Genomic DNA, 23,766 nt, shown 5'->3' with positions numbered 1-23,766 from the left:
CCTGCACAAAATCACAAACGAGAGAATCTAAGACATCAACACGAAAACAACTATCATTGTGCATTGTGTGCTTGAGAGTATTAAAGACATCAAAAATAATTTCTTCTTCTCCAACTCTCAGTCTCAATTTTCCCTCGTCAACATCAATCAGTGCTTTCCCTGTAGCCAGAAATGGTCTCCCTAGGATTAAAGGCATCTCTAAATCTTCCTCCATGTCAAGTACTACAAAATCTGCAGGAAAAATAAACTTATCCACTTTCACCAAGACATCTTCGATAATCCCACGTGGATACTTGACAGATCTGTCAGCCAGCTGCAATGACATCCTAGTTGGCTTGGGTTCACCCAATCCCAGTCTCCTAAACACAGAATAGGGTATCAAATTAATACTCGCACCAAGATCACATAGAGCTTTATGAAAATTAATATCACCAATAATGCAAGGTATAGAGAAACTCCCTGGATCTTTTTGCTTTGGAGGCATCTTGTTTTGAACTAAAGCGGAGCAATTTTCAGTCAAGTTCACAGTCATATGATCTTCTAGCTTCCGCTTATTCGCCAAGATATCTTTCAAGAATTTTGCATAACTTGGCATATTCAATAAGGCATCAGCAAAAGGAATGTTAATATGCAGTTTTTTGAATACCTCAAGAAATTTACCAAATTGTGCATCTAACTTAGCTTTCTTCATTGCTGCGGGGAAAGGTGGAGGGATAACAATTTTATTCGGTGCAGTAGGTGTAAATGTAGAGTTAGAAGACTTACCTCCTTGATGTTCCACCTCATCCTCACCATGCTTGGTCCTTTCCTCATTAGACTCGAGTGCTCTTCCACTACGCAATTCCACAGCTTTCACTTGCTCTCTCGGGTTAGTCTCCGTGTTGCTTGGCAAAGTTCCTTGCTCCCTATTAGCAATTAACTTAGCCAACTGCCCAATTTGATTCTCTAACCCCTTTATGGATGCATCCTGATTCTGAAATCTCGTCTCGGTTGCTGAAATAAATTTAGTCATCATTTGCTCTAAATTTGACTTCTCCTCCCTAGGCGGTTCTGGCTTGAATCCTTGGTGCATCCCATGTGGTGGACCTCTTTGTTGGCGGTTTTGGTTGTTTTGACCTCCCCACGAAAAGTTTGGGTGATTCCTCCATCCCGGATTATAAGAGTTTGAATAAGGGTCATTTCTAGGACGGTTCTGGAATCCCACGTGTTTTGCTCCCTCAGGCACATAGAATGGATTGCCATCTTGGCAATCCTGCACGTCATGCTCACCTCCACACTTATCACAGAAAATCTCTTGCAGACGCATAGCCGATCCACTCGCACTCATCCCATCAATCTTTCTGTTCAAAGCCTCTAACTGTGCTGACACCGCAGACAAATCAGTAACTTGATTAACTCCAGCACCTCGTTTCTGCCTATCAGAATGAGGATGATAGCTACTAGCAGCCATCTCCTCCAATAATTCATATCCTTCCTCAGCCGTTTTTCTCAGCAAGTTACCACAGGCAGCAGCATCTATCATGGTACGGTTAGGAGTAAGCAGACCGTAGTAAAAAGTTTGAACAACTAACCCAAGAGGTAGCTCATGGTGTGGACATCTCCTCAATAAATCCTTGTATCGCTCCCACGCCTCGTAAAGTGACTCAAGCTCATATTGAGCAAAAGTAGTAATGTCGGCTCTCAGCTTCATAGTCTTCGACGGAGGAAAGTACTTGATCAGGAATGCCTTCGCCATATCCTCCCATGTAGTGATAGACCCTACAGGCAAACAGTTTAACCACGCCTTAGCTTTATCTCTTAGTGAAAATGGAAATAAACGCAAACGAACAGCATCATCAGACACAGCATTAAACTTAAAAGTATCGCAAATTTCAAGAAAATCAGCTATATGAGAATTAGGGTCGTCAAGTGCACTTCCCCCAAATTGAACAGTGTTTTGAATCATCTGAATGATAGCTGGCTTGATCTCAAACTGGTTAGCTCGGATGACTGGTCTCACGATGCTTGGACGTGCTCCATCAAGAGACGGTTGTGCATAATCCATCATCGGTATACGGCGTGGCATCTCAATCCGTCTCTCATTTTGGCGGTCCGCCTCCTGCTCTTGTTCGTGCCTATCCATTTGTTCCTTGAGTCTTTGCTGTTGTCTTCGGCGTCTAGCAGTGCGTTCGATCTCAGGGTCAAAAGGCTCAAGCTTAACTTCGAGTGATCTTCGCATGCACCACAAGAAAAATCTGCAACAGAATAGGAGTATCAACTAACAATAAAATAAATAATACTAAAGAATTTAAATGAAAAATAGAAAAATTGTGAATCAACAGTCCCCGGCAACGGCGCCAAAAACTTGATCGAGCAAAACTTGCACAGTGAATAGTCCCAAAATTTGTTTTATAAATGAAAGCTCGATTTAAAATATCGCAAGTGCACGATAGTCAAGTTATAATAAACGTAAGTGAATACGAGTATCGATCCACAAGGACTGCGTTACAATATTCTTATTTTCACTTCAATTTCTTTAGCAACGATAGATTGAGTTGGTGATTAAACTAAAGTGAATTTAATAACTAAAATGATTACAATGCAAGAACAAATAATCAAGAAATCAATGATTAAATTGGATGTAAATCAAATGAGAAGCGAATTTGTTGGGAATTATCAGTTCACCTACCGCTCGTGTTCAAATAATTATACTCGACTTTTACTCGTGCATTCGACGGAATTCCCTAGACTAATTAATATACTCTGTCGAGCTATATTAATACTAATCATAAACATGCAGTAATCAAGTATCCTCAATTATTTAACAGTTCACGATTGCATTACGTTCTATGGAATCCGCTAGCTTTCATCCGGGTGAATTATCACTATCGACACGTACCCAATTCCGTATATCTACTAAAATTGTAAATCCGTGGTCTATGCTATTCGATCCTATTGTCAATTATTCTATCGAAATCATTAACAACATGAAATAATCAAAGGAAGTTAGCTAGACTTCAATTGAAATGAGAAATCACAAAAGCATAAACAAATCACTCATAAAGACGTCGATAAATAATGTTAAACAACTGAGTACGGGGTAGGATCCCCTCAAATCCCAACAAATATAGAGTTTAGCCAACAAAATTCATAATAAAAATCAACAATCTATGCAAGAAATAAAACACTGAATATGAAAATACTAAAATATGACGACGGATGAAGGCTGCGACGCTTGGAATTCTCGAGTTCTTCGAAAGTCTCTCTTGCTACTAGCCTTCCTCCCAAGAAAAGTGATGGAAAATATCAGAATCGTCTCCAAAACGGCGCCTCTCTCGTGTATTAGGTTATGGTGTAAGATAGAGTCCACAAAACTTGGAAACAAATCTTCCCGGATTGCGTCACTCGCTAGGGCGGTCAAGATTGTCCGCTGGGGCGAGTGATTCTCGAATTAAAATTCCTGGCCGTGTCTTTGGTCTCGCTGGGGCGGTCACTTTTGACCGCCCGAGCGAGAGCTTTGCGCAAAATATTCTCGTTCACATCGATGGATTCACTGGGGCGGTCACTTTTGACCGCCCTTGCGAAGGACTCGCGCAGAAACTCCTCGGCTGGGCCAATATGCTCGCTGGGGCGGTCACTTTTGACCGCCCTAGCGAGACCTCTTCGATGCTATGCAAATAAAATCCCACTTTTTGGTCCACTTCCTACAAAACCACCACAAAATACACGAGATCAGCCAAATGCTAAATAATGCTAAATGAATGCTAAATTAAACTAAACAAACTAATATGATGCATGAATGCGACTCAAAACCAACACTAAAAACACGTAAAAACGAGTCCTATCACAGCTTCTTTAAGGGTTCGATTTCTTCTCTCAGCTACACCGTTTTGCTGAGGAGTTCTTGCCGCTGAGAGCTCATGCTTGATTCCAGCATTTTCTAGAAAGCTTGAAAGTGTTTGATTGATGAATTCAGTTCCTCGATCAGATCTGATTCGATCAATCCCAACTGATTTTTCATTTAAAAGTCTTTTAAAGAGTTTAATCAGTTGTGCAGCCGTATGGACTTTGGATTTGAGAAAGATAACCCAAGTAAATATTGAAAAATAATCTACGACCACCAAGATGTATTTCATTCCCCTAAGCTCATGACTGGTATTGGACCGAAGAGATCCATGTGCAATAGTTCTAAGCATCGGGATGAAGATTTACAGCCCTTGTTTTTGAAAGAAGATCGTTCTTTTTTTCCATACTGACATGCTGAGCAAAGATTTTCTTTTGAAAAATTTATTTTGGGCAAACCAGTTACAACTTCATGTTTACTCAGATAGGCAATGGATTTAAAGTTTAAATGATTTAACCTTTTATGCCACAACCAGCTTTGAGATGATTTTGAAGCAATAAATCAGACTGGTGCATGAGGCTGTTCATTCCAACTGATTTTATATGTGTTTCCACATCGTTTGCCAGTTAGTATGATTTCATCAGTTGATGTTTTAACTGAGCATGAGTTTTTATCAAATTGTACCGAGAATCCATTGTCGCATAACTGACTGATGCTAATCAAGTTATACTTCTGATTCTTTACTAATAAAACATCTTTAATAGTAAAGTTACCATGGATAAGCTTACCCTTTGCCACGGTTTTACCTTTGGAATTATCTCCGAAACTGATGTTTGGACCACTATATTTGGTCAGTTGAGATATCATACTTGCATATCCTGTCATATGTCGTGAGCAGCCGCTGTCCAAATACCATATTGAATTTTTATTTTCACCTGTTACCTGCAAGCACACACATAATATGATTTGGTACCCATATCTATTTGGGTCCAAAACTTATTAGTCCCTTTGGAACCCATACTTGGATTAGTCTAACTGACTTTCCAGTAGCTGTATTCCAAATGGTTTTTCTCGGCTTTTGTGTGCTTGGTGAGTAGTGTATAGATGATACAGTATGTGTTTTAGTCTTATTCAACTGATTGTTCAATCTGTATCTCTTCTGAACTGGCTTGCAGTTATAGTAATTGTCATAGCCATTCGAATAGTTTTTGTGAAATCTTTTTGATGACCCGCTTTGTGAATCAGTTGAAAGCTTTTGGCTATAGCCAATCTCATATCTTCTAGCCTTGTTCAACATCTCAGTTGGTTGTTCAATCAGTTTACTGGGCTCAATTTGTTCTTGTACCACTGCTGATTTGACAAAGTGAATGTACTTCCCTTTGTTCATTGTCAGCTTTGATTGAATATCATTTGAAAACGTTTCTCCTTGATTACTGAACCCTAAACCAGTTTTATCAGAAACTGATTTTTGTGAATTCTGCATCTCATTCAGTGCAGTAGACGACTTATTCCAAGATTGAATGAGTTCAGCCTGTTTTGAATTTTCAAGGATCAATTTCTGGATCAGTGACTGATCTTTCTTTCTCTCTGCTTTTAACTCAGCAATTTCCCCTTTTAGACTCAACCCATCAACTGATTCATCAGTTTTGGTTTTATTGTCCATGGGATCATTTTGCTTTGACTTTATTTCCTCAAATGATGATGCAAGTTTCTGGTACTCATTTATCATTTCATGCAATGTTAAAATGAGTTCTTCTCGTGTAAAATCAGTTGAACTAAAATCAAATACCTGTTGACTTGTAGATTCTGCTTCTGTATCATTGGCCATTAGACATTTGACTTCCTCTTCATCACTTGAGCTATATGAACTTTCTGGTTCTGATTCGTCACTATCAATTTCTGCCCATTTGGATTTGTTCTCTTCAGCTAATAGAACTTCATGTTTCTTTCTGTAGGTTTTCTTATCATCTCTGGGTCTTATCTTATGCTCATATGATTTCTTTCTTCTGTCAGTTGATCCTTGACTGTCCTTTTTAGGTTTAGGACAGTCAGCAATATAATGACCAGTTTTGCCACAATTGTAGCAAGCATTTATTTCTTCTTTGGAATTGTTTCTCTGCTATTGCTTCTGAAAGTTTCCCTAGTTCTTTCTCGTAAATCTCCCAAACTTTTTGATGAATAATGACATAGCATCATTGCTTAACTGATCGGCAGATTTTTCGACTGAACTAGTTGATTTAGTTCTTACAGCTGCTAGAGCAGTTGTAGCTGTAGGAGTAAATGGTTCTTCTTCTCTGCTCTGCAATTCAAATTCATAAGCCTTTAAATCAGCAAATAGTTCATGAAGTTCGATCTGGTTCAAGTCTTTAGATTCTTTCATAGCCATGATTTTGACATCCCATTCCTTTGGAATACCTCTCATCACTTTTAGTGCAACCTCTTTGTTAGTATGCACTTTTCGAGTGCATTTAATTCATTTACAATACTGCTCACCCTTTCATCATACTCATTCATTGATTCTCCAACCTTCATTTTGATATTGTCAAATTTCTGAACAGCAACAGAGAGTTTATTTTCTTTTGTTTGGTCATTTCCTTCATATAACTGAATCAACTTTTTCCAAATTTCTTTTGCTGTTTTGCACATCTTTATTTTGTTGAATGTTGCTTTGTCCAGTGTTTTGTATAGAGTATCTTTGGCCACATTGTCAAGATTGGCTTTTCTTTTGTCCTCAGTTGTCCACTTTTCTCTGGGCTTTTGAATTCTCTGTGGTTCCCCTTCAGTTATGGCAATTGATGTATTTGATTTTAGAATCTTCATGGGTCCGTCTGTTATGAAATACCACATGTCATCATCTTATGCAGCTAAGTGAGCCTGCATTCTGATTTTCCAGTCATCGAAATATTCTCTTGAGAACATAGGAATTTTATTGAATGAAGTCATGCTAGCAGATTTATAGATCAGAAGTATTCAAGAACAAGATTCAACTGCTCTGATACCACTTGATAGGATCGATTGACGTGTCAAGAGTGTTTATAAGGGGGAGGGGGTTGAATAAACACTCTCAATTAATATTGGTCTTTTCGAATTTTTGTGTTCAATTTGGTGACAAACTGATTCTCGGAATCTTGTTGGTCAATATCAATCAGTTAAACTGAGGTAGTTACGGAAGGTAACTGACTGACAGATAGAATACAGAACTGAAATAAAATACACAAGGATTGTTTCTGGATATTCGGAGAATTCAATTACTCCTACGTCACCCCTTCTATCACAAGGATAAGATTTCCACTAAAAGACTTTGATCCAATACAACACTTGTACAGACCCACTTCAGTTAGGACTTACCCACTGCCTAAACTGAAACTCTTAGTATTACAAAATGATCTCTGTGCGTAACTGATCTTAGCACTATTGAATTAACAAATATTACAGAGTGCTAGTTTGCTCAACTTGTAGCCTTGATTGCTACGAATAAATCAAGTAAGAGTGAGCTGAGATTTTGACAAAGTAATAGCAAGTTTTTAATAGTGTATCGTTACTTCTTCTTTTTCTTCTGCCATATTTATACTCTTCTTTTCCAACGGTAATCTTGAGATAAATTTGAATCTTTTATCAGAACTTCTTTTTTATTTATTACGTACAATAAAAATAAAATTAAAGTAGTGGACAAACAAAAAAAGGGGGGAATCTCATTTTTTTTTATAAAATAGAAGTTATTCAATGAACTTATAAAAAATTGAAATCTTTCTGAGATAAGATTGGTTTCCACTTGATTATTCCTTCGATATTGTCTGCTTCATTTATTGTAATTCGGCGTCTTAATTGCTTTGTCCGGAATGCGTTGTTTTAAGTAGTCTTGGTTGTTGTGCGGCGCTCTTGTAATCTGTTATGTCTTCTTTGTTCTTTTCCGAGACATCTTCAGTTGAGAGACTTTAAGGCATTCAGCTGAATGTTTTAACTGATCAGTTCCAACTGATCAGTTTACTTTGTATCATTGTATCAGCTGATTTCAGTTGATAAGTTCAGTTGCCGAATTTTCTTGCGCGTATCAGTTGATTCATATTTTGTTAATCGATTGATTCATGTTTTGTCAAACTCCAAAATCTAGTTTCCAACAGCCACACTCAAGCCACCTCGAGCCAAACCCTAGCCAACCCACCTAGGGACCCTACTGACCAAGCCCAGCCTATAGAACCAGCCCCTAAGTCGCACAATCCCTGCTGGAACTTGACTCAAAATACTGCATGTTTTGTGTGTGAGTCTCCTAAGATATTTAGGACTCCTAGCCCAACTAGGACACTTCCAGCCCCAAACCACTTGACCCCTCATGAGTCTAACCTCCCCTAGACCACGTTTAGCTTGTATGTTCCTTTGTTTGTTGCGATTGTATGCGTGTTCTAGGCCTTTAAACTTGTGTAAAACCATCCCTAACAATTCCTAATCATGATAGCCCCTTTTCCATCATACAAACATGATTTTGAAACAATTACCAAGCTTTAAAAATCCATGATAATGTAAAAACAAAAATAAATAAAAATTCACTTGTTTTTCATGCAAAATTCAATTAAATAAAATACTATGGTATGATGGATGATTAAAGGAAAGAATATGACGTGCCTTTGCGTTTTAAACGAACGAATAATCGTTGACGATGAAGAACTGAGCAAGACCTTGGCTTGATTCTGCCTTGAATCTTCGAATTCCTCCCAAAATAATTGTGTGTATCGTGTAAGGGGGGTGGGGAGAGTTTCAGAAATTGGGGCGTGGGAATTGGGGTGAAGAGTGTAGGGTTTGAGGTGTTTTAATATATTATATATACTAATCAATTCTCTAATCAAGGCTTTAGGCCCATTAAGCATAAGTTTAGGCCCATTAGTGCTTGATTAGGATTTAATTAAAATATTGAAATAGTTTTGGTAAAAATAAGTTTGTGAATTTAATAGCTGGGTTGCCAAATAGTTCGTATTTTTTGTTGAAAAACCAACACAAATAAAATTTATGTCACAGCATATAAAATCACCTAAAAGCACATTATTTTCAAAAATATGAAAAAGGATCACCCTTAATTTAAATAATTAAAAAAAATTAACCAATAAAAACATTTTATAATTTTCAACCATCGGTCTCCGTTCCTCGATCGCAACTCGAATAACCTTTAAAAATACATTTTAATGCAATCATGTAGAAAAATATATTTTAAACATGTAAATATATGCAATATAATTAATTCATGCAATTAAAACAAATACTTAAAATACAAGAGAATTTAATAATTGCATGCATATGATTCGCGTGGACCTTTAAATTTTTAGGGGCGTTACACTGACTAAGGATGTATCTGCTTTATTCTCTACAGTGGAAAAGATGAAAAGAGAAGCGTATACAACTACTAACCTGATCAATTCCCATGAACTACTCAGCAATATGATTGACTTTGTGCACACCACTCTGTCTAAGAAGATTGACATTGTGCAGAATCAGTTAGCTGAAGTTTCAACTCAAGGAAGTTCAGCATTCCTTCTCCTTTCCAAAGTGGCGATATTGACAAAAAATGGGAAGAACAAAAGAAGCCAGCAGCAGTAGAGACAAGTAAGAAACATAGTGAACCGGACAAACCAACTGATAAAAGATCGGCTGAATAGAAAGCAAGGAAATGATCAAATGTTCAACATTAGTTACTTAGTCCGAGGAGCTTCTGTATAAAAATTTTCATTTTGAAATGTCTATACGAATCTGTCCTTATCTCTTTCAAATTCAATGAAAAATTATTTTTTATTCTATATGAATCTATACATTATTTTATCTACAATCAGTTTCAGTATCATTTATATCAAGAATATCAGATAAATCAGTATAACAGTTCAGAAATCTAAGTTTTGTCAAACAACGAAAAAGGGTAAATCATTGGAATTTATGAATTCCAGAGTTTGACAAAAAATTCGTAAAAGAACTGAAGAACCAAACTGAACTGACGCAATTGAGAGGTCGTAACTGAAAGAAGTATCGAACTTAAATGACCTAACTCAACTGAAGTGTTCAAACTGAGAAGACATCAGTTAGAACTGATGTAGTCCAGCTGAACTGATCAGCTAGCACGTCATCAGCTACATTTTGAAATATTCAGTAGACAAACTGATAGTCCATACCAAAGCAGAAGAGAAGAAACAGAACAGTCTGATATATCGTACCTCTGTTAGAATAAAGTTGTCTACATGGACTAGAAGACAATTCAATGAATATTAACTATCAAATGCATTCAACATGACCGTTGGAATCGAAAACTATTTATAGCTGATGAGTTCAGTTGAAGAAAGGTTACGAGACAAAAACGAAATACCAACATAACTATCAGTTATCTGCGATTTACATTCAAGTTTATTCACTTTCCAAATCGCACAATCTCGCTCTTACTTCATTGTTGTATTCGTAGCATTCAGACTACTTATTAGAGTTATTCAATTATCAAACTGTTAAGTAAGAAGATAAGCTAAGAGTTTCAGTTTGACATTGTATTAAGTCCAACTGAAGTGGGTTATTACAAATATTTATAATCAATCAAAGTCTTTTAATGAAATCATATCTTTGAACTAGAACGGGTGAAGTAGGATCAGTTGAAGACTCCAAATATTCATAAATTTTTTTGTGTTCATCATTATATTCATTCTGTTTTCAATACCTTATCTAAACTTATTCAATCTATCTTTTAGTTTAGTTCTGCACTACAATCTTTAGTTAACTTATTGCTATCGACACACAAGATTTCTGAATAAGTTCGAACGAAATGATTTATATTCGAAAAAGTTACATAAATTGAAGTGTTTATTCAAATTCATCTTCTAAATACATTATTAGATTTAACTGATCCAAAGAGACATTTCATCGAGTATTAGATTGCGTTAGAAATTATCAGTTGCTCAAGCTAATTATCAAGCACACAAGCATAATCAATACAAGCAAACACACTTGATATTCAAATCAAAATCGAACAATAAAGCTTACTCAAACCTCACAAGAAAAATAAAACTCCAAGGTATCGTCTCCCACAACCAACAATTAAAACTTAGCCACGAAGGGCCATGAAATTAACACAAGGAATTTTTATCTGATGAAATCTGATATTAAAGAGAAAAAAAAAATAAAACTCCAAGGTATCATCCGCGTGGGTTGGGCATCAACTTTCCTCGTGATATTTCTTCAGTTTTGTGCCAATACATGTCGACGTGGGTTCTTCTTTGGCCCTTGCGCTAAACTTGGACCATTATTTCTCCATCTTTTGCGGCATTTCTCATGACATCCACTTTTTGAATTTTCCACCAATTTCATCATCTCACATTTTTGTGCTTATCATGATGCACGATAGTGTGCAATAATTTTCCTGCTTGGTAGCGTGGTGCTTGTGCTATTGTGCGGTTTAAAAAATTTGAATTGCACCATTACCACCAGCTATAATTTTTGGTAAAATGGTAAGCATTCGGTCCTATATTTTCTGATCTAATAAAGTTCATGCATCAAGCCCATTTATTATTGTTCAATTGAAGTCAACATACGACTCTTCCTTCACATCAAAGTATCATTCGATTTTCATTTTCTTCTTTACTTTCGGTGTTGGGCTGGTATACTGAACTTATCCGAATTCATCCAAAAAAAAAAATAGGGTTAGGAACTACAAAATAAATTTAAAAAATTAAATTCACCTAATCTCAATAAATAAATTCAAATAATTATATCAAAATATAATATCATCAAGTCGTGTATTGGGTCGTGGGGATTAATCGTGCACAACCCCTTAACTATAAATTTTATACTCGATTAGTGATAACCACTTAGAAAATTTAGGATGATGGTAATTAAGTATTTTTATTCAACCAAAAACTAGTTTAGAGATTACAATCAGTAAGAAATATGTTTCATGATTACCAAAAATAATAATTCCAATTCCAACCAACTTATTAATTTCTCTCTCTGGTTTTAAACAAAAGCCATTATATTAATTTTACTTGTTTCTGTATTTCCTTAAAAAATACAAATATTATTTCAAACTTTCGTACTTTTCTCAAGGACCTGTGTTGACTCACAATAAACTGAAATTTCTATCAAACTTCAGTACCAATGTCATGCAATTACGAATGAAAGTAACATATTTTGTACGCAATAAAATAAATTAATTCTTTATATATATATATGAAAAAAGAAAAATTCAATGCATGGAAGTAATAAGAAATAATAAATGCATATAAATAACTAGTCTAAGGTAGGTTTACCAAATTAGTTGAGAAAACCAACTACATATAAAAGGTGCCGAAATAAAATTTTTTTGCCCAAGTCTTATAATTTGATTTTAAAATTTTTTAAAACGGGATTGTTCTTTGCTATGAGACGATCTCACAAATCTTTATCTGTGAGACGGTTCAATCTTACCGATATTCACAATAAAATTAACTCTTAGCATAAAAAATAATATTTTTTCATGGATGACCTAAATAAGAGATTTGTCTAACAAAATACGAGTTATATGAGATCGTCTCATACAAATTTTTTACCTAAATGTAAAGTTACCACGGATAAATATCATATAAAAATCCAAGAAAATCTTCCTGCGATTAAATTTAATTCTTTTCAGAAAATTCTGAACAAAAAAAAATCTTAAGGGAACGTTTGCAACATCTATTTCTTGTACAATAATGATTAAACAAAAAATTAATATTGGGCCTGGATGCAGACATGTTTCCCATACCAAGATGAGGCCTATCATTGGGCCTGATATGGACTGGATCAGAAGAGAACCCCGAAAGTAAAATCCCTCGTCTAACCCAAACATCCGACAATTTCATTTTTGTCCTTTGGATATACACCATCTGTGAAATTACCGTTTTGCTCTTGAAACTTATATGTTTTTTGTGGTTAATAATAATTGGCTTAATTCCCCGTATTAGTCTATTAAATTATACTTTTTCAATTTTTGTCCTTTTTCCTCCAATGTCGACATGATGGTGGACTTGTAAGCATTTTCTTGTATAACATCATCGTTTTTTTGTGTGATTTCAACATTTTTGTGAAACATAAGTGTTAACGTTTATATCTTTGAGAGACGTGAAAACTTGCAGCACAAATTCACTCAATGTTCTTGAAGACTCGGTAATCAAGATAACCAAATCACAGACCCTACTCACAAGCAAATAACAACACAATACGATTACGTGGTTCGGTCTTGATTAGACCTACATCCACGGAGAAACACACCAGCCTTTATTGAATTACCAGAAGAACATATAATACACAAAGTTTAAACTCGGCAGAAACAAAACCAGGAACAAAATACAAGAACCGATAAAGCCTTATTCCCTTTAATCTCCTTGTGTTCCTTGCTTCTGACCTCCTCTGTGTATAGCGTGATCTTCTGTATCCTGATTGTATCACCAGGTTCCTCCTTGCTTGGTCCTTTCTTCTGGAAGCCTGTTTTTCTCTGTGAAGTCAAGAAGAAGAAGCATTCCGTTGATTTTCCCCCGCTTTATCAACCAACCACTTTTAACCGTCTTCTCTGATGTCCGGTTATGGGCTCTTAACTCACCAGTGTTGATAGGCCCATCTTCTTCCTCATGCTTATTGGGCTTTACTTTCATTTGGCCCAATACCTCCCAGCCCAAACTCTTGAGAAACCCGTTCTACAATCTCCACCTTTTCTCTAAAGGTTGGCTGCTTCTCTTACTTGTTGGCTTTACTTGAACTCCACTATATTTACTAAGTTCAAGCAATGTTTGAACTTAGTATAGGGTAGTGTTTTGGTTAACATGTCTGCCGGATTATCTTCTGTTGCGATTTTCTCCAGAGACACTTCTCCTTTATTCAAGATGTCCCTTACAAAATGCATCTTCACGTCAATATGTTTTGATCGTTCATGGTAAATCTGGTGCTTTGATAAGTGTATTGCACTTTGGTTGTCACAATATACAACCACTTTAGATTGCTGTATACCTAGTTCACTTATAAATCCCTTCAACCATAAAGCTTCTTTGATGGCTTCGGTGGCAGCTATAAACTCTGCTTCAGTAGTTGACAGTGCAACAACTGACTGAAGTGTAGCTCTCCATGTAATGGTCGTTCCAAATATAGTGAAGACATACCCAGTTATGGATTTTCGAGTATCAATATTTCCAGCAAAGTCTGAGTCCACATATCCCACCACTGGTCCTTCTTCTCCATTTCTTTGCTTGAACTTTAGTCCTACATCTACAGCTCCCTTCACATATCTTAGTAGCCACTTTAGCCCTTCCCAATGGACTGGTCCAGGATTAGCCATGAACCTGGACACTACACTTATAGCAAATGCTATATCAGGCCTACTACATACCATTCCATACATTAAGCTCCCCACACCACTTGCATATGGGATGGTTTTCATTCTCTCAATTTCCTCTTTGCCGTGTGGAGCTTGATCTATTGATAGTCTAAACTGTTGCCCAAGTGGGGATGTAACAGTTTTAGCCTTTTGCATGTTATATCTTGTTAACACCTTCTTTAAGTAGTGTCCCTGGCTTAGGAACAAAGACTTGTCTCTCCTATGTCTTTGTATATCCATTCCCAGAATCTTCTTGGCTTCTCCCAGATCTTTCATTTCAAATTTGACATTCAGCTTTTGCTTTAACTTCCTGATTTCTTCCATACTGTCACTAGCAATGAGAATGTCATCTACATATATGAGAAGATACAAAATAACCTTTTCCTTGTTCCTTTTTAAGTAGACGCAGCTGTCATACTCACTTATGTGCATTCCAATCTCTCTCATGTAATCATCAAATTTCTTATTCCACTGCCTTGGGCTTTGTTTTAAGCCGTAGAGAGATTTCTTTAGGAGACAGACCTTTCCTTGATGTTCATCTTTAACATACCCTTTTGGTTGTTCCATGAAGATTGTTTCCTCAAGTTCTCCATGCAAAAAAGCGGTTTTTACATCTAATTGATGTAACTCTAAATCCAGTTGAGTGACCAAGGCAAGAATTAGTCTTATTGAGCTGTGTTTCACTACTGGCGAATAGATTTCATTGAAATCTATTCCTTCACGTTGTGAGTAGCCCTTTGCAACCAACCTTGCCTTGTATTTTGTATTCACAGTTCCTGGATTTGATTCCTTGAGTTTGTAAATCCATTTACATCCTAACACTTTTTGATCCTTAGGTTTGTCAACTAGATCCCAGGTCTCATTCTTATTCAAAGACTCCATCTCCTCATCCATGGCTTTTATCCATCTATTACTGCAGTGACTATTCACTGCTTCATTGTATGATGAGGGTTCCATGGTTTCCACTTGTTCAGCTATTGTTAGTGCATACCATGTCAGATCAAGTTGACCATACCTTTTGGGAGGCTTGATTTGTCTCCTTTGTCTGTCCCTAACCAAGGAATATGTTTGTGTTTCTTCATTTGTTTCCCTTTCTTGTGAATGTCCAACTGTGTCATCTTCTGCCTCTGTTTGAGTTTCTTGATCATTCATGTGAGTCTCCTTTTCAGGCTCCACCTCAACTTGTGATTCCTTAATTACTGAAGTCTCACTTGCTGAGTTTTGATCTTTGAGATCGTATCCCATTTTTGACTCATCAAACACCACATTCCTTGTGTTAAAACATCTTGGTCCTGTTGACTCTAAGTTCCATACTTTATATCCTTTAATTCCTTCAGGGTAACCAATGAATATGCATCTTAGAGCTCGTGCATCTAGCTTATCTTGCTTCACATGTGCGTAGGCAAGACATCCAAATACCTTTAAATTTTTATATTCGGCTGGACTACCACTCCACACCTCCATAGGTGTCTTGAACCCTATGGAGCTTGCTGGACATCTGTTAATTAAGTAACAGGCAGTGGACAGGGCTTCTCCCCAAAATGTCTTAGGCAACCTTGCACTCAATATCATACACCTTACCCTTTCTAGTAAGGTTCTATTCATCCTCTCTGCAATCCCATTTTGTTGAGGAGTGCCTGCCACTGTTCTATGTCTGGTAATACCTCTTTCCTTGCACAGCCTATCAAATTGTTCAGATAGGTACTCTAGCCCATTGTCAGTCCTGATATGTTTGACTCTCTGGTCAGTTTTGTTTTCAATCATTAATAGCCAATCTTTGAACTTGCCAGCCACTTGATCTTTTGTTTTCAGAACGTAAGTCCATACTCTTTTTGAGAAATCGTCTATGATGGTCATGAAGTATCTTCCACCCCCATATGTTGATGTCCTTGAAGGGCCCCATACATCAGAGTGTATGTATTCTAATGGCCTAGTGGTAGTGTGTTTGGCTTCAGAGAAGCTGACTTGTTTCGATTTTCCCAGAACACAATATTCACAGAGTTCTATGGTTTGAATCTTTTCATCACCTAACAGCTTCAGTTTGGACAGTTCTTGTAGTCCTCTTTCACTTAGATGCCCTAGCCTTTCATGCCATAGCCTTGTTTTGTGTTCTGATTTTTGTGCAACTGCGGCTCCACCTATCACTGTATTGCCTATCAGTAGATACAGGGAGTTCTTCATCATTGCTTTCATGACAACCAGTGAGCCTTTCATTACCTTCATAATTCCCTTTTCAGATTTGAATGTGTGGCCTCCTGAGTCCAGTGTTCCTAATGATATCAAATTCCTTTTTAACTCAGGTACAAATCTTACATTCTGTAACAACCTATCCACTCCATCATGCATTCTGATTCTGATTGAGCCTTCTCCTTTGATCCTACATGCTTTGTTGTTTCCTAATAGAACCATACCTCCATCAGCATCTGTCAGCTCCTCAAACCAGGATCTGTTTGGGCACATATGGAAAGAGCATCCTGAGTCCAGTATCCACTCATTGCTTGAGTCTTCAGGAGTTATCACAAGAGCTTCCGCTGACTCATAACCATCTGACACTAACGATGCTTCGCCATGTTCTGATGGTTTCTGCTGTTTCCATTTATTTTTCTCGGGACAATTTCTTTTGAAGTGGCCTTCCTTGTGACATATGAAGCATTTAAGTTTCATTTGGCTTTTAGACCTTGACCTGTGTTTATTAAATTTTGGTGTTCTTCTTTCTGGCCTTCCCCTTGTCATTAAGACTTCACCCGAGCGTTCTGTACTCGATGTGGTTTTCCTTTGTAGTTGCTTAGACCTTATTGCTGACAAGACTTCTTCAAGGGTAATTGTTTGTTCTCTGCCGTATAAGATTGCATCCTTGAAATGTTCATAGGTTCTTGGTAATCCATTTAGGAGTATGAGAGCCTTATCCTCTTCTTCCAATTTGATTTCTATATTTTCCAGATCATCAAGAATCTTGATGAACTCTTCAATTTGGTCCTCAAGGCTCTGTTCTTCCTTGATCTTGAAGGAGTAAAGTCTTTGTTTCAGGTACAACCTGTTTGCCAATGACTTGGTCATGTATAAAGATTCTAGTTTACTCCATACAGCAGCTGCATTTACTTCCCTTGCTACTTCCCGCAGGGGTTTATCACCAAGACATAAAATTATAGCACTGTGAGCCTTTTCAATCACTTCTTCCTTGTCTTTGATTGAACTCGACATTTCATCCTTCCTCTTTAGCGCTTCTAACAGACCTTGTTGAGTAAGTATGGCCCTCATTTTAATCCTCCATAGTGAGAAGTCATTCTTGCCTGTAAACTTTTCAATATCACATCTCATCGTTCCCATTGTCGTGGGTTCGATTCCCACAGACGGCGCCACTTGTTAACGTTTATATCCTTGAGAGACGTGAAAACTTGCAGCACAAATTCACTCAATGTTCTTGAAGACTCGGTAATCAAGATAACCAAATCACAGACCCTACTCACAAGCAAATAACAACACAATACGATTACGTGGTTCGGTCTTGATTAGACCTACATCCACGGAGAAACACACCAGCCTTTATTGAATTACCAGAAGAACATATAATACACAAAGTTTAAACTCGGCAGAAACAAAACCAGGAACAAAATACAAGAACCGATAAAGCCTTATTCCCTTTAATCTCCTTGTGTTCCTTGCTTCTGACCTCCTCTGTGTATAGCGTGATCTTCTGTATCCTGATTGTATCACCAGGTTCCTCCTTGCTTGGTCCTTTCTTCTGGAAGCCTGTTTTTCTCTGTGAAGTCAAGAAGAAGAAGCATTCCGTTGATTTTCCCCCGCTTTATCAACCAACCACTTTTAACCGTCTTCTCTGATGTCCGGTTATGGGCTCTTAACTCACCAGTGTTGATAGGCCCATCTTCTTCCTCATGCTTATTGGGCTTTACTTTCATTTGGCCCAATACCTCCCAGCCCAAACTCTTGAGAAACCCGTTCTACAATAAGACTAGAATTTGAAGGAAAAAAATCACATTTTTTGTGGTTCATACACGGGGTCAGTCATTTGCGTTTTTTATTCAAATTTAGTCATTTTACTTGAATGTTGACATGATATATACACACAGGGGCGGAGACACGTGCTTGGCCTGGGTGGTCCAATTTTTTGTTAATGTATATATAAATTTTATATAATTTTGGAATAATATGATATTAGCCCGGGTAGATCAATTTAAAATATTAAAATATTTTAAAGTATAAAATTTCAGCTCGGGCAGAGCCATATTTCTCGTTCCGCCACTATATACACATAAGCAAAGTTGAACATCATATCAACATTTTCTAGAGTCACGTCGTCATTTTTTCTAGTTCAACTTCAACACAAATATTGGAATGGAACAAAAATATAAATTAGTAAACTATAGTTATGAATTGGTCGAAAACATTATAAAAAAATAGTTAATGTACAATTATAGGATAAAAATTGTGATTTTTCCTAAAGAAGGAGACATGTTAATTAAAACAAAGAAAAATTTCAAATTTAGTTCTGCATCTTTGATTAAATCAACATGGACGGTCATGAGAAAAATAATGCCCGGGACAAAGTTAAAAATATAAAATATTTTCATCAACTTTAGGCCATCTCCAACCTATAAATTTATTTTGCTGCAATTTCTGCACCAAAATAGTGCATTTTCTGAATCAAATGTAACATTCATATCCAACTCATTTACTTCAAATCTTACACTAAAAAGTATATTCCTAGAATATTCTTTTTGTTTACTATTTATTTATAAATTTAACAATATAATTATAATTAATGTTAACATTATTATTTTAACTATAATTTTATTTTTATTAATAGTTAAATTTATTTATTTGATTCTTATATATATTAACTCTAATATTTATAATACGAATTAATACAAATGCTTCATTATTAAAATTGACATAATTATAATACATATCATTTATTTTTAGAACTTAATATGAATCCAAATTCTTACATCTGAACAACTATATTTCTCCAAAAAATGATCAATTAAAGCATTTCGTAGTGCAAAGTGAGCATCTTTGTCTTTTATCCTTTTATATCGAGTGAGAAATTCCTGAAATCTGATATCCTAATCGACAATCATTTCTACATCCGGAGTTGGTGCTTCTCTCATATCTTCAATGGGTGCGCGAAGGTCACGTATCGCTCAGCAAAAACTTCCACCACGGCTCGAAAAAAGCGTTGCATGCATTACAGATTACGGTCGGCAATTTCACGATCACGATGAATTACTATATGACCTGATATGGAATCTCCGTGTGTGACTTCTTGCTTTTGGTGGATAATGTAGGTAGCAACCAACTATTGATCTTGTGCTACAATATTCAATATTGCATTTCGTGTATTATCCAAATTCTCAAAATAATCCATCCAATTAATAGGTGTTTCATCTTTATTATCAGACTGTGAAGATGAACTAGATGATGATGCGTGAAATTGGAAATAAGAATTCATTTTCAAGTTTGTGAGAGCGTAGAATATGATGTGAGAATCTAGGATATTTCGTCGCATTATATAATAATTTATCAAAAAATATGACCGTTGGATGAGATTGCGTACAATCTGTCCGTTGAATTAGATTGTGTTATCTACAACCTCATCAGTATTATGACCGGTGGATGATATTACATCTGATCTTGCCCGTTGTATTAGATTACAATCTTATCTTCTTTCTACTATAAGTAAAATATATCCGATTCATGAGATCATCACATCTTTAATTTTCATTCCAATCAAATATTTATTCCAAGCAATTCAATGACTTCAAATTCTAGAACTGCTTCTTATAATGTCGAAGAAGACAAAGTCTTATGTCATATATATCTTGATATATCCCAAAATCCTATAATAGGTATCAATCAATCCAAAGATCAGTTTTGGACTCGTATCGAAGAAGCTTACAACATCAGCAAATCAAACAATCTACAAGTACGTAACAAAAGATCATTGCAGTATCGCATGAGAAATATACTCCGTGAAGTTGGAAAACTAAGGGGATGCATTTGTCAAATTGAAACTCTCCGCCCAAGTGGCGCATAAGAGGATATTATAAGTATTTCTTATTCAACTATTTATTAAATTACAAGTTTAATTTCTTATAAGATAGTAGTTGGATATTTTTGTACAGTTAAATCGAGCAAAAGATTTGTTTATGCAAGATGCTGATTTTAGTAAAGGATTCAAATATGATCATGTGTGGGATATTATGAAAGATATGGAGAAATTCTCGAGTGACATCAATCCAATGAGCGCACCAGCAAGAATGCATGTCACAAGTTTGGACTCGTCACAGTCAGATAGCCAGACACCAAATACTCCAATATCAGGTTCTCCTGGATTACCTTCGTTTTCAATTAATTTAAGTAGTGATGAAAATGGAGGCGGCACTTCATCCCAGTTACCTCTTGGTGTTAAAAAATCTAAACTAAAGTAAAAAAGGGATGACAATGTGTTGGAATTGATATCTACAGTGAAAGAAGGGCATCGCGATCTTATAAATGTATTACAAAAAGGATCCACTGAACTTCAACAAAGTTATGAGATGAAACTCCTAGCATTGCAAAATGAGCAGCTCAAATTAGCAAATCAACAAAAAAAAAATTGAAACTAGACAACAACAAATAGCATTAGCAACCCTTCAAGAGGAGAATAAAGTTTTGTACATGGATTTAAACACAATAGGTGATCTTGAAATGCGCGAAATTGTTCGAAAGGAACGAGCCAACGTTTTGAAAAAAAGAAATGAAGAACATGGACAACACAAAAATGACACATTTGTGAAATATTTTGGTGATGTTGGAGGATCAGGAGCTAATTTAGGAGATTATTGATCATCTATCTTGTTTGTCATTTTTATATTTTTATTCGCATTGTTATCTTTGTAATTTTCAATTATGTATTATCTTCGAATTTGTATTCCAATTATGTATTATCTTTGTATTTTGTATTTCAATTGAGTATTGTAATTTTAATTTCAAAATTTTTCTGTTGGTTTTTCTGATATTTTATCAATTATTATATTTATGCGAGTTCAAAATAAAATAAAAAACTAGAAATATTTTTATAAATTTTCTAATATAATTATAATTAATTTTTTTGTGTTTTAATTTTTATTATGAATTATATTTTATATCAATACGATTTAATTTTACTCATCAATTATATAATATTATTATAAAAAAGATTTAATACATATTTATATTAATTAAAAATATTAAAAAAAAAACTCAGCGCCAAAATGGCGCTGGGTTTCTCCTCTGCGCCAAATTTGGCGCAGAGGATGGAGGCTGCGCCATTTTGGAGAAATTTGCATGTGCTATTATTATTTTTAATTTGATCAAACAATTAACACAAAATTATTTTCAATTTAGAATACTTGTTCGATTTAAAAGAAAAAATTTGTTTATATTTTTCTATGTAAAATATGGAATGACTTGAGAAAGTTTTTAGTAGGATAAGAAATGTAATTATGAAATTAAATATTTTGGTGTCTTCTAAGATAGTTATTCTAAGGGTCTCACACTTAATAATATAAACTATTTATATACTTATAGAAGTATAGATATATAAACTAACAAATATCAAAGTAAATCATAATAAGTAACTAAAAAAACTATACATGAGAAAGAATTACATTATTTCTCAAAATAAATTATTGAAAAACTAATATTATTTAAAATGCATTATTCTCGTATTTTTTTTTGAAGCAAAATCATCATTTTTAAACATATATATTTATGACAAATAATTGTGTAAGAATAAAACTATTTAACTAAATCCATAAACAATGTAAAATAGTACTAAATAATGAACTAAAAAAGGAACAAAAATAAACATATATATATTTGAAGAGAAATAATAAATTAGTGTGACATAACTTAATAAATAACAATGCAACAATCAATTAGTAAATAAAAAGGAGTCTTGACAAGTTATTTTCGATGTTTTGAGTTTGATTCAATTTTATAATTTATTTTGATTCATTAATTGATGTCCTTTATCATGTGTTCTTTTAATTTGGCCAAATAAATTGCATATTTATCGGTTAATCTAAAACGATAGACGATAGATTAATATTTACTTCAATACATCAATCAACAAATGATTAAACTGACTAAAAATAATATTCAAGTTCAATGTACGAATTTATGTTGAATAACTGAAATTCTACAACGATTTAACGCGGTTGAATTTAATTAAATCCAATGAGGAAAAATTAGACTATTAGATATAATTAGATTTATTAACTAGAGGAATCGTTTCATAAATAAATTGAAATTTCTAAGTCATTGTCAAAAATTCAATAATTAATTGAATTTTACACGTGTTAATATAGTAGAGTTTGATACCGATGTTTGTCTTAATTTTTTAATTTCAAGTTGAATCACTCATTGATCTTTGAATCCATTGTTTTTTTTTTTTATTGCAATTGGTTTATTTACTACTTTAGTCTTTAGATTAATAATTCATATATCTTCCTTTTATTTATTTATTTTGTGTAGCTTAAGTTAAGTGATAAAAATCTAATAATTATATATTAAAATATAAAATATAAAACTATGTATATCTACATGTTGTAGAACTCTCAATCAAGTTGAGATGGCCGAGTTGGTCTAAGGCGCCAGATTAAGGTTCTGGTCCGAAAGGGCGTGGGTTCAAATCCCACTCTCAACACTTGGGTTTTTATTTCTTATTGGGCTGAAACATGGGCCATCGGTGATGGGCTGCATCCAGGTGCTTCAGGTGTACTCACATTAATATGTGCACTAATAGTAAGTTTCATATTTTTTCGTACTTTTTTTTTATGGACGCGCGCATATATGTTAATATTTTTCATTATAAATATTTTTTGTATAAAGAATCGAGATAGTAATTAACAAGGTGATCATGATACCCTTTATCATCACTCTAATTAATTTCTGCAATAAATAAAATTGTGTTGAGTTACCAGTTCAATAAATTCTTTCTGGACTGCGCTATTGATGGCGCAAACAACTGAGTAGTGTGCAAAGGTTGTACTATCAACTAAAGTACAGTTTGGTATATAGGATATTGTTGAGGATCGAAGTTGAGTTTAGAGAGGGGGTGAATAAACTCTACTCGTTTTTCGTTCTGATGAGGTACTAAAATCCTGTTAAGGATAGTAGTTGATCTTGTGCGAATACTTTCACCTGATTATAGTAAAACGTTCGGAAACAATCTGATGAAGTAGTTGAAAAACAATAAAGCAGTAGACAGCAGTTGTTTATGGAAGTTCGAAGATAAACTCTTCTACGTCTCCCCTTCTTCTGTTTCCAGAAGGTATAACTAAAAGACTTTGGATATTACAGTACAACACTTGTACACACCCAATTCAGAAGGACTTACACCTCAGCCTACTGAAACTCTTAGTTTCTCAACTCACAAAAATGCGAAACACAAAGTTCTGAAAAGACTCTTTTCAGATTACAGACTCTTTTGATAAAAGTATGAGTGATGTAAAGATTGTGAAGAGTGTAAGAATTAGTAGCACAGGATGATCTTTAGAAGATCAGATACAAGCTATGAAGCGTGTGCTACTTTTCTTTGTGTTGAACTTTTTAAACTCTC

The 23,766-nt window shown here is 35.2% G+C and overlaps 1 protein-coding gene and 2 non-coding genes across 3 annotated transcripts; 2 read left to right on the top strand and 1 right to left on the bottom strand.

The window, feature by feature from the left end:
• Window positions 1-438: 438 nt before the first annotated feature.
• Window positions 439-2,529, bottom strand: LOC140817165 (uncharacterized). Its single transcript, XM_073176798.1, has 2 exons — window positions 766-2,529; window positions 439-587 (listed from the first exon to the last, which is right to left on the bottom strand). Exons 1-2 carry the CDS (start codon window positions 2,216-2,218, stop codon window positions 571-573), a joined length of 1,470 nt encoding a protein of 489 aa, XP_073032899.1. The 5' UTR covers window positions 2,219-2,529; the 3' UTR covers window positions 439-570.
• Window positions 1,581-1,687, top strand: LOC140817634 (small nucleolar RNA R71). The gene has a single exon (XR_012114846.1). It is a non-coding gene; the product is annotated as a small nucleolar RNA R71 (small nucleolar RNA).
• Window positions 2,530-22,770: 20,241 nt separating the features above from the next.
• TRNAL-AAG (transfer RNA leucine (anticodon AAG)) lies at window positions 22,771-22,851 on the top strand. The gene has a single exon. It is a non-coding gene; the product is annotated as a tRNA-Leu (tRNA).
• The last annotated feature ends 915 nt before the right edge of the window (window positions 22,852-23,766 follow it).

The sequence above is a fragment of the Primulina eburnea genome, chromosome 16, assembly GCF_022965805.1.
Source record: "Primulina eburnea isolate SZY01 chromosome 16, ASM2296580v1, whole genome shotgun sequence".
Lineage (NCBI taxonomy): Eukaryota > Viridiplantae > Streptophyta > Magnoliopsida > Lamiales > Gesneriaceae > Primulina > Primulina eburnea.
This window is presented reverse-complemented; position numbering and strand designations above follow the sequence as displayed.